The sequence below is a fragment of the Bombus pyrosoma genome, linkage group LG4, assembly GCF_014825855.1.
Source record: "Bombus pyrosoma isolate SC7728 linkage group LG4, ASM1482585v1, whole genome shotgun sequence".
In the NCBI taxonomy this organism is placed as follows: Eukaryota; Metazoa; Arthropoda; class Insecta; order Hymenoptera; family Apidae; genus Bombus; species Bombus pyrosoma.
The window spans coordinates 6813737-6825871 of record NC_057773.1 but is presented as its reverse complement, the minus strand read 5'-3'; the positions used below and the strand labels follow the sequence as shown (position 1 = coordinate 6825871).

Here is a 12135-nt window from a genome sequence, read left to right as displayed (position 1 = left end):
TCTCATTGATAAGAATACGGACGATAATATAATATATAAAAAAATGCAAGAATACTAAAAGAAGCGATATAATAACTAGAAATATATCGATATCGAAAAAACATAACATATCTGTAATGCTATATCAAACATCAATACACCATCGACATCTCTTGTTCGAGCTCGTTTCACTCGTTATTCGAACGAGAACATTGGAACAAAACGAACGAACGAAGGGAAGAAAAAATCATACAGAACAGAGGAAACGAGAGGGGAGAAAAAAGTAGATAAAAGTTTCTCGGTTGTCAGTCAAGGAACACGGTGGGGCCAATTTGTTTTTATTATTCGATTGAATGGAAGGGAAACTAACTGGTTATGGTAGATATTGGGGGGAAATGCGAGCGTTCAGGAGAGGACACAGTCGAACGAGTATCAGGCTGGTGTCGTTCTTTTATTCGTTTGTAAACGAATTTCATTGATCATCCCTGTCACGAATTCTTGTGACGATGTACGACGAGCGACGACGAACGTGTAACCAACTGAAAATTGGCTGGAACCGAAATTATTCGTGTCTCGTTCCTGCAACATGATTCCATTCACGGGATAATCATTTTTTCTTTGACGCGGGGATTGCTCGCGAGGAACAGCTTTCGACTTTGCCTGCCGAGAAAATGTAACAATTTTCACCTGTTTTTTCTACCTTTGTCTCTCTTCTCTTCTACTAAAAAAAAAAAAAAAAAAAGTAAAATAAAATAAGGGAAAAAGAAATCAATGTTAGATTATAATTGTTTTATTGAATGGATTAGAACGAATTAAAAGATGAAATTGCAAGTGATTGAATTGATAAAAAGTAATATGGCTTTCGTGGATGTGATAGCAAATTAATTTCGTATGAGATCGTTTTATTTAATTGATTATACTTGATGATGTGCACGAGTACATCAGCTGGATTAATGAATTTGGTGTCTCTATGAGCAATATTCAAATCTCATTTATGAACCGTATAATGTAAATTTAGTTATCGAAATAGCGTCTGTTATTCGACTAAATTTGCCTGGCAGTGAATTTTCAGCTAACTTTGGGATTACGCGAACAAAGACGATATTTCAATGTGTCGAAAGTAGAAATGTATATTTACCTTGTTCGTGGAAGCTCAATTTTTTGTTTTCACGGATCAATTTTTATTTTCTCTAAATCTTTTATTTCTAGTTTTTAGTTTCAACGTTTCCTTTCTAATTCGAGTATTTTATTTTACCGTACGCGCCTTTCTGTATAAAACCTGAAAATTTGTTACATTAGAGATGAACAGTTTTGTCGGATTATCTCGTCTTATTGAATATTCATTCGACATGATACGTATTTTGTAAGCAACAACGTCCTTTAAGAGCTTTTTTATATTACGGTATAATTCGTTTACATATAGATACATGCATAAAACGTAAAGTAACGACGCTCTCACGACACACCATTCCCCTAGGCACATTTGTTGTAATTAGTATTCATTAGATCAGCTTCTGTTGAATATTTATCGCAGAATTGTCGCATTGCGGTTAATCAATACCTACTTAAACAGATTTCTGTAATGTCGTTACCAAACTTATAAATATTATCCACAGGCCCATGCTATAATTGTACAAATATACCTGTTACATCAACACTGTTCTATCATCTTGAACGATCCGTAAAATGTTCTACCCTGACTATATCGCTTTCCTTAAAATATATTTTTCACCTATTAATCAAGAAGGATGAATTACTTGCCAATTTCCTGAAGCATAATAATCCCTTTATTTAAGGGTGTCCTATTTTTTCACGTATCGTTTCGTTACAGCTTTCGTAACTTTTTTTTTAGATATATCAATACCTTGTATCGATCTTTGTAAAACTTTTCGACAAGAAAAATACTTCATTCCGTGCAAGAGTCAATTTGTAGAGTCGTCGGAAGAATATTTTAATAAGGAAAACGAAAGATTCCATAGTCTCTTTCATTTCGAAGAACAACACCAACAAAGTTTCCTGATTTTACCTGATAAAACATTCAAAGAGCATAGAAAAAAGCATTCTGTAAAAGATAAAGTACGCTATTCTTGAATTATTCTATCCTCGATCTACATACGAACGTGTAAACAGGTTAAAAACATTCAACAACAACAGCGATCAAAGGTACGGTTATTTTATTTTGTGGATTGTGTCACGATATCTTCGCGACTGAAATCATATAGTTCGCTATAATTTCGTACAAATTCAATTAAACGTTCGTCCACCATGTTCCTTTTCCATTGTTGACCGCAGTCTTGATCGCTAGCAAACCACGCCACAGTGGTCTGTCTATCAATAATCTAACGAGACAAAAGTCCAAAATCATGACCCATCCGAAATGAATGAATCTTTGATACACCGTGAGTTACCGAAATAGAGATATCGGAATGACATAGCGTGCAACTTTATATGTATTTCATGAAAATGACTATCGGTTGTCAGAGATCGATTGTCAGAGTACGTCAGCGTCAGCTGTATATCAGAAATGCTCGATAATATCATGATGTAAATTGTTGGCGTTTCGAATGACAGAATACAGAGGTACAAGCAGGTAGTAAATCAAACTTAGGCCATGAGCATTCTAATTTCCAACAAATAGAGATCAAAATCGTCGGGAAAGCTCTAGCTATTTAGGAACCTCGTGACACTTGAACTGTTTTACGTTGTTTTGTTCTGTTCTTTATTCTTTACGCAGAATATGCCGACAAGTCATAATTGCAAATATTTGAAACTCTACGCAATTTTGTAGTTTCGTCTTAGGAACAAAAATCGAAACCAGAATTTAAATTTTCGTTTTAAAACACCTCTTGGAGGTCGAGAGGTAAAAGTTTCAAGAGCGGTGAAGCAACGCCGATAGGGTTTTTCAAACGATTAACAAATATTCCCACTTAATTGATGATTTACGTATGATCTGCGACTTTTGATCCGTTAGATTGTTGAAGTGAACGCAACGGCCAACAAATTTTCATTCACTTGACCGACCCGCCTACTATGAATGCTTTCATTGAATTACATGTAAGCGATTTTAACCGACGTCTGACTTGACGCGATCGCACCGTACCACAAGTCAAGCTTAGTTTGTGAGAAAGTTCGTAAGAAAAAAATAAGAAGAAGAAGAAGAAGAGGAACTGTCGTTGATCGTTTATCTCGCGCGTTTGTCTATTCTCTCATTGCGTTCGTTCGTTAGCTGATCAGCATCGTCTCGTCATACATATACCGAGCGTGAATCCTTCGAAGCGGGCCGAGATAGCGTGCCGGAAGTAGCGTAGATCAATACTCGGCGTGCCTCCTTCGTATATCTTCCTCGACGACCTCTTTTGTCGTTGGCAATTTTCCTTCTCGCCTTGAGGGATCGAGTCTCTGCGTCAAATCGAGAACCAGCTAGGAAATCTCGTTCGGGAATCTCGTGATGTATTCCCCGATCGTGGCCGGGAAGAAAATCTTCCGGAAAGTTAGCGCCGGTCGAACTCGCCGTTTCGAAGGAATCATCTCTCTTCTATGAGCTTTTGGAGGACTTCCAAAAAATTTCGAATCGTTGATTCGTAGGATCCCTCGATATCTTAGATGGGAATTTTCTTCTCGCTTGGAACGCGAATTTCCTGCTCGACTACCTGAAATCTTTATTCTTTCGCAACCGCTCGAGGAGAGATTTTCCTTTTTCTTTCTGCGATGTCTAATCTTATGTCAATTTTCGGTGGCAATTTAAGGGAAAGTTGAAAATTGAAATTGAACATACGTTCAACGAAGGATTAAGGGATATTGTTTGTTTACGTTATCGTTAAGGGATGTTACGAGACGATAGATAGCTCGTATTGTTTAACAATAAAAGTTAATCTAGTATTCGGAGTAAATAATGGATCGAACTCGTAGCGATTGATGGCAATCGCTAGCTAACTCGTAGCAAAGGCTTAGAAGACTCGAATTTCATAGAGACGATAGTTGGTTCTGAAGCGTTTAACGCATGTTTTAGTACAAGAATTTCGACGTTGGAGCAAATTTCAGCTCTTGCAGGAATAACGTCAGCAGCGCTGTTTAAATTTATTTGACAGGTTGAAAATGGGAGAATCGATCGAGAACAGTGGTATATGCATATGAATCAAAAATCGTAGTCCGAATTTCAGATGCCATTTAATTCGCTTACATACAGTCCGTACACTTTTTTACAATTACATTTCCAACATTCAACTATCAATAAGTTGCAATATTTAACTTAAAATCCATTTGTAAATATAGTTACTTTTAGAATTCTCGATAATATCGTAGACAAGAATTCCTCCTAGAACCAACCTTCTCGATCTGCTCTAATTTAAAAATATTCACCATATATCACCTCTTATAACTACCATAATCTCTTTCAACGAGCAATAAAAAATTCCTTTCGCTTATTTACTTGGATGACATGATTCTCCTTGAACGATAGGCCCAAGTTGAATGAAAACAACTGTTAAGGGTGGCTGGGATGAATTAGAAGGCGATATCGAGACGCGTCGCCGACAAAAGTCACGGGGTTTGTTAAATCGGTCGAGTCGATTCCATAATTCATAAGGAGCCAAGGGTTTCTTTTATTCATCGTACGGCTCTATCCATTGGCTAGACGTGACCGATGAATTACTACGTCCTCTTCCCGTTTCCATCATGGCGTGCACCGGCTTACGTCCGTTCCAGTCAACAAGTGATACCTATCGATCCTTCTCGAACCTTTCTCTGTTCTCCGTTCGCTCAGTTTCAGCCTCCCCTTCTCTGTCGTTTACTGGCCTGGCTGCCACCTCGATTCATGTTTCTTCGCTTTTTCCTCTCTGCACCGTGGCTCGTCTTCTGCACGACCACTGCCATCCCAACACACGACGTCCCTCGATTTTTCTTTCTTGCAATTCGAACAGCAGCCCACTGGATGCCACCGTGCGTTTTTCTTCCCTTTTCATCCGGCCGTTAGTCTTCTGTATGTGCGCCATCGAAGAAATGCGAGGAACGTACACGGCTGCAAATTTGAGGGAACGATGATAAGATATTGTTACGAATTTAGGTATCTTTCGAAGAATTTCTTCCTAGATGGACGGTGAATAAAACTCCACGATGCTTTTTTTTATGTATTATAGAGATTTTTAAACTATGGTCGTTTTTTGTTACGTTATAGGATATCAACTCGTGTGAATGTTAATATACAGTGATTACAAAAAATATTATCGTGTGTCATATGCTATTTAGTAACGGATCATAGCCCGATTATATGCACACGTGTACGTGAAAATCAAATAAATATAGCTTAAAGAAATACACCAGCCATATCGAGACTCCATCTACACGGCAATTCTGCAGAAGGTAGATTTAAACGAAACGGTATTTGCAAGAAAAAATTCGAGGCGATCAGCGTGGCAATTGGCACGATTAAGGATACGAACGGGTCCGAACAACCATACCTCGAACGTACACTGAAAAGATATTATTTATAAAAGATATAAAAGATTGACAGAAATAATATTACTTCTCCTCGTGTTGTTAGAGGGAACTGATAATGCCAAGCAACGGGGGACGATTAATTCGTCGTTAAGTCAAATTATTAACCACTTAAGACCTTTTTAAGGAAAGTAACGTGGCGTATTTTCCTCTGACCTGCGAACGGTAGCGCGTTAAGAGCACCAAGAACGAGCTCATAATTACAGTTATGCCCAAACCTCTGGAATTTACGTTGAATTCCTTCAATAAGAGAATCATATTTCTTGCATACTGGGTTCCATATTATCGAGGCGTATTTCAGACGAGATCGAACCGGAATAACATGCAGAAGTTCAATGGTTGAGATAAATTGGAAATTAACCGAAAACCGCTTCACAATTACCGAGGTTCTCATGACACGTCTAACAACGTAATGACGATGTTTAGAGAAGCGTAGATCCGGCGTGAAGTATATGCCAAGTCTTTAATTACATCGTCTTCGACCAAAGCATTACGATCAAGATTATACGGGAACATAATATAACTGTCAGATCGCGAGAACCTCATGGTATAATATTTAGCATAGTTTAGAAACATTCTGGTAGCTCTACACCAATCGATAAACTCATCTAAGGCCGACTGCGACTAAGGTAGCTTTGCTATAACAAGGAAACGTCTTATAGATGTTCAAGTCGTCCGCGTGTGAAAGAAATTCACGGTAATCAAAGATATTCGCAAAGATATCCTTATTTTCTGACGAAGCTTTTTATCAGGTTCTACGTTTTACGTTTATAGTAGGAAATTTTGATCGTCGGGAGTATGGAGATACCATTAAATGATACGAAATTTAACATACATGAAACTAATTAATCAGATCCGAATGCTACAACAAATACAATAGCGTGCCGATACTTTTTGTAGACGCTGTATATAATTAAATACTTTTAGCATATATTTGACGAAGAATATAGAATATAGAAGAAACTGCAGCAAAAATGTCTAAATATAGCAGAAAGCGATAAAAAGTATCATTTGTTAAGAGGACGTTGATCACTGCAAATTTGTCGCGCTAGAGAGTTTGAAAATAACGGAGGAATTTGACATTTCGCGCGTCGCCAGACGTGATAACCGATAATTCCAACGGATGATAAATCTCGGACGAGACAAACATGACATTTCGGTGGAAGTTTAATGTCAAAGGCGATGAAAGTTCAACAACGGAAACGAAATCGCGAAAACGCGTAGCCTCGCGACTCGCTGCGTCAAGGTGTGGCTTCTAGGATCGATACTAACGCCGGTTACTCTCGTCTCTCCTTCTCTTTGCCAAGATTAACGCTCTCTGCTGTTCTTTCAATTGTCCAAATCGACCGTTCACTCACGTCTCTGTTAACCATTTCCGGTGAACTGGCCGTGAATGGACGAAACCGGCATTGTTATTTAATACACGTGTTTTCGGTAGCGCATTGTGTGACATTAAGGTCTTATCTTGCCATCTAATTCCTGTGTTTGTAACTTAAACTAACGTAATCCAAGCTTTACGGATCCTCTTGTAGATTATGCGGATCTTTTTGCGGATTTCATGGATCACGAGATATTGAGTTTATTTTAAAATTTCTAACTTATTAGGAGAAAAGTCTTTGTATCGTTCAATCGATAAATTCGAACCGATTTGGAAAATTGTGATGTTATATTAGAAATATAGAAAGCTGTTCGTCAAGATGTCTTCGAAACGATAGATTCCAAACAGGAAAATATATTTAGATTCAGAAGCACTGAATTAACTTGCACCGTCTTACTGTTCATTCTTCCAATCCATTTACGTAATCATTGAATTCAAGAAGATTTAATGATCGGAACTACTTTAAGCAGATTGCCGCTTTAGAAACAGACGAATCGAACTTTTCTGTTCCAACTACTCAACAATCTCGTTCGATCCATTTTGCTCGATATGATACGAATAAAATCATAGTATATGATACGAATAATATAACACAGTAGATAAAGGAAAAATAATTAGAAAATAATACCAATAAATATTCCAACAATTTAATGTATTTAAAAATGAAAATTGCAGCATATCTGGGAAAAATCTACGAACAAATTTGTTTCGTCCGAGAAGCAAAGGATGCTACAAACTTTCGAACGCGTATATAAATAAATTCGAAATATCTTCCCGTCTCAATATATCCGAGTAAAATTCCACCATACGTACCTATCCGCGTTAAACCTAAAGATCTATCTGTTCAGAATTGTGCACCTTAGTTGCCGAAATAAGTCTGTAGGAACTCGCACATTACACGTAGAAATGATATTAAAATAGTTTCATATTTAATTAATATGTGATTTACAAGATATTCGTGGATATCCACTGCACGTGTCTCAGCGCTCTTTTTGTCTCACCATCTTTTCACCACCGTGCGTATGGAACAGTTGCATTCTTCTGTTCCACGAGACACTGCGCACGCACGTACTGCCACACACACTCATCCTCATATATGTGTAACACTACTACGCGGCTAATCCAATGCAACACACAAAATTACATATATCTCAATACTATCATTCGGCTTCGAGTTGCATCTACCTCGCGAATCGTATGCGTCGCCTAACCATCTCTGGAGCCTCGATAGCATTTATCGCTGTGAACGACAAGCGATAGTTCGTGGTGGTAGAAAAATTACCTCGATTCGAATCCTGCATGAATTCTACCATCTCCCTCCTTTTTCGTCGATAAAAATTCCCATAATAACGGCCCGGCTCTAGCTTCTGATCTCCGGCACCCTCTTGATCCTTATTGGATCGGTCGAGGGTATCAAAAAGCGGGAAGATAGGCTTCTCATCTTTCTCGTTCGTGCTAGCTTTGATCGGTTTGAGGATCATTTGAAAAGGATGAAGGACGAAGGATATCTGGCGTCTGAACCGCTGTCTCGTCCCTTCTGGATATCTCTTCCATTTTCATTAAATTCCGCGTCTAGTTCCTCCAACCCGTGTCGAATCGTGACACTCGTCGAGTTCTGCCAAGATCTTGACGTATAGACACAAAGATCGAATTTATAGCCGATACAACTGTGGATTTTGTAATTTCCATATCTGTGCGAGTATCGAGGGAAGAAATTTTCTTATTGCTGTTTTCCAAGATTATGAGTTTGGCAAGGAAAATGTCCGAAAAGGTTTCGACGTAGAAATCGTGAAGAAGGATTTATTAAAGTTAGTAATTTAGTACGCAAACTTTTTTAGCTTTTTTTTGTTATTAACTATTCGGTAAGCAAACCTTGCAGAAGTTTTAATTGATCCTGAAACGCGAAGGTATATCGTGTAAAATAAAATACGTAATATAAAAGTACGATAAATTTGCTGTTGTATTTATTTAAAAGATATTTCGATTGACGCGTTCGATCGTCGACGTAAAAGAAAACACCGTAAAAAGAATGTAATATAAATCTGCGATGAATTTATTCGTTATCGTATTTATTTAAAAGATTAACTTGAAAGATTAAATCATTCAAGAATAAATAGAAAATCTTATCTGAACGAATTTACATGTATATGCAATTTTAATAAAAATGTAGATTCATATTTTAATCTACCGATTTTTCACCGATATATTTGTTATCTATAGATCATCCTCCATCGAACACGTATAACGCATGCCGAAAATTTCTAAATTCCGTCGATACTCGTAGATTGTTTGCTTGTGTTATGAGCCACCATCATAAATAGTCGTGTTGCCACCCACACGGCGCCAATTTTTTGGCCGTCTACTTGGTATTTATAGGGAAGTCGACGCGAAGCGCCGTCTGTGTAGGATTGCATGATTCTACTTCGATCGCGTTTAGGCGAGAGTCCGCTGTTTATTGAAATATTCTTTGATATTCCTAAAATCATCCTTGGCTAAACTCTTCAATCAATCGTTAAAATAGTCCAGATATGCTTATTACTGTTACTAAAGGCGGATTGCAAGGTAATTTTATTATATTTTATGATATATACAGCGTACATGATGTTTACATTATTCAACATCTTTTGAAATAGATAGACTGTTCCTGAAAATTGGCTAGTTCAATTCGTACGTTTCATTTAAATACGAGTTCTATATTATTGCAGAAACTTACATAAATTCTTTTCAAAAAGAAAAAAGAAAGCTCTCAACGTTTTACCCAACATTCGAAAGTAGAAGAATTTTTCAATTTCTAAAGAACTATCATTATGTGTATGAAGAGTTATATTTCACCAAAAACTCTGCAAGGAAAGACAACCCTTTGCAAACAAAGTTCCACGTTCTATTCGATAATAAAATGCTTCAATTCATTTTAACAGGAGAAAATGTAAAAAGTAATCTCTTGTATTTCGTTGAAAAGTTTCGTTTCAAAGAAAACTCATTTTACCTGATAACAAAATTTCTCGATGTTTAAAGAAGAGAACAGAATAAAGAAAATGTTCCTCGAGGTTTCACCACGATGTCCTGAAGCTGTTTTCTGTATAAGATAACGTTCTACGGTGGTAGACGTAGGATTTTCGCGTGGACTCGCTTTCAGTTGACATTAATTAAGGCCGATTCGACGGGCACCATTGGTTTGTATCGCGAGAAACGTCTCTTCGTTGACCCTAATGAACGTCGTGATCGAGCAAACTGTCGCGGATGCAAATGATACTCGAACCGTGTGCACGCGTATCGATCTTCAGTTCAGTTTGCATGTCACGACCGAATATTCTCGCGCTTAAATAATTCCTCGTTACTCCATCCTGTCTAAAACGTTTCCACGTTTCCCATCCAAGGCCTTTATATTCCCTACGCTCGTCTAGAACTCTTAATTGCAACGTTTCATACGTTTCAGCTTGTCCGTTCATTTTCCAGGAACGTCGAATAATATTTTCAAAGCGGAAAAATATGGCGAAATTAACGAACAAATATACGAAGGAACATCCTGGTTGATAGTATTTTCAAGGCAGAAAAATACGGTGAAATTAATGAAAAAACACACGAAGAAGCATTCCGGTCGACTAGAAAGCGATGGAAATAGAAAGAGGAGAAAAATGGAAAGAAAGAAAGAGAAACGGTCGAATGAAAGGCTAATTGGACTTGTGAAATGTAGTTAATATGTTGACTTTGTGAATTTAGGATCTGACTCGGTATTTATTTCCATGATATGTGATATCGAAATTAAGGAGGAAAATTGGACAAATTTTTACAGCGATCTATGTAAAACACAATTATCTTTATAAAATTTCAGTAGATCGTAATAGTATGAAATTTCTTTTTATCGAAAGTTTGTCGATTTAAATATTGTGTTGTTGGAATTGCTACATTTTTGCTACATATGCTAATTGGTATTAGTATTTTCAATCGAGTTCGTATTTTATTGCGTTGGTTTAGATTTTACCAAATTTTCCCACGTTCGGCTTATCCTTAATTTCTTGATCTAACGTTGCTAGAAGAAGATTTTGGAAATAGCAATAGTATATAATAGTTTCATAGGGCTCTTTACAAAAGCTACGTTTATATCATATGAGATTTCGACTTCAAAATGACTAATAGATACTAATCATGCTTTTATAATACTATACTAGTACCTTAATGTACTTCTACGATACCAAAGGGTGAAATAAATCCCTGTTTCTTCAATTGCGTTCGTAAATATATGAATTTGCATAAACATCCGCTGTCTAATTGCAACTAATAAAAAACGCGTTGCAAGGGTGAAGGTGCAATTTGTCCAGCGACCATGAAAATCGTTTGCACGATATCGCGACAATTTTCCTTCGGCGTCTTCAATCGTCTCGCGACTGCGATCGTCTTCGGTTTTAGGCGGTGAATTTCGGTCCACGGGGAGAGATCGAGCGCCTTCTTCTACTTTTACCATCCTCTCTTTATCTTTGTCAGAATTTGTTGCTTGTTTCGCGAACAGTTGAGTAAGAAGTTCTGCGGAAACATCGCGGAATCAAGGAAACCCAAAAGCCGAGATTATCGTCTCTCTCTATTAAAGTCTCTTCTTTTGCGCCCCGAAACTGTGTTTCTGGTTTTTAATGGCGAAATGAGGATAGAGTGGAAAATGTTTTTCTATCTTTTCTCTTTCCGCCGAGCGTATGATTGTTGCTTCTCGTTTGGAAAGCTTTGGAGGGAAACGTTTCGGGAATATCGTTGGAAATATCGAACTAGCAACTAATGGTAGGTTATTTAAAATTATTAAAATTTAAATATTGTTACTATCACCTGTTGATTGTTCATTTATTTATTTTGGTTAGAATAAATAATAAACGAAGAATTCACGCTACGTTCGAAATTGTGCCAGAAAATTTCCTTTATAAATTACTGGAATATCAAACATTATGGTCTCTAACACCGTAGTAAAAAGAAAATACATCGGTATATACATAGTTGGAACCAGCTTTCTACGATATTTAAATTTATTGCTACTTTTAACAAGAAAGCACGATATTAACTTGTTATAATCTTATTTCTGTTACAGTGAGATTACACGACAGCATACAGGAGGAAAACCACCATTACCTCGTCTTTGACCTGTAAGTAAATACCGCTTATACACGTACAACAACGATATAATGCTTCTAAAATTCAATCTTGTTTAATCAATTTAATTTTAAAGCTTCCTACTAGGAATTTTAGTTCGTAAGGAAGGACATTTTTTTTTAGAGAATATTTTTTATTCGTGTTGAAGAGAAATG

At 37.1% G+C, this 12135-nt stretch overlaps 1 protein-coding gene across 41 annotated transcripts in view; it reads left to right on the top strand.

The window, feature by feature from the left end:
- Positions 1–12135, top strand: part of LOC122566465 (calcium/calmodulin-dependent protein kinase type II alpha chain) — a 159017-nt gene that overhangs the window by 71138 nt on the left and 75744 nt on the right. For all 41 annotated transcript variants that reach the window (XM_043723744.1, XM_043723721.1, XM_043723746.1 and 38 more), the window contains one exon: positions 11919–11973. In XM_043723744.1, the coding sequence (XP_043579679.1) occupies positions 11919–11973 (55 nt within the window). The remainder of the gene's footprint in view (positions 1–11918; positions 11974–12135) is intronic.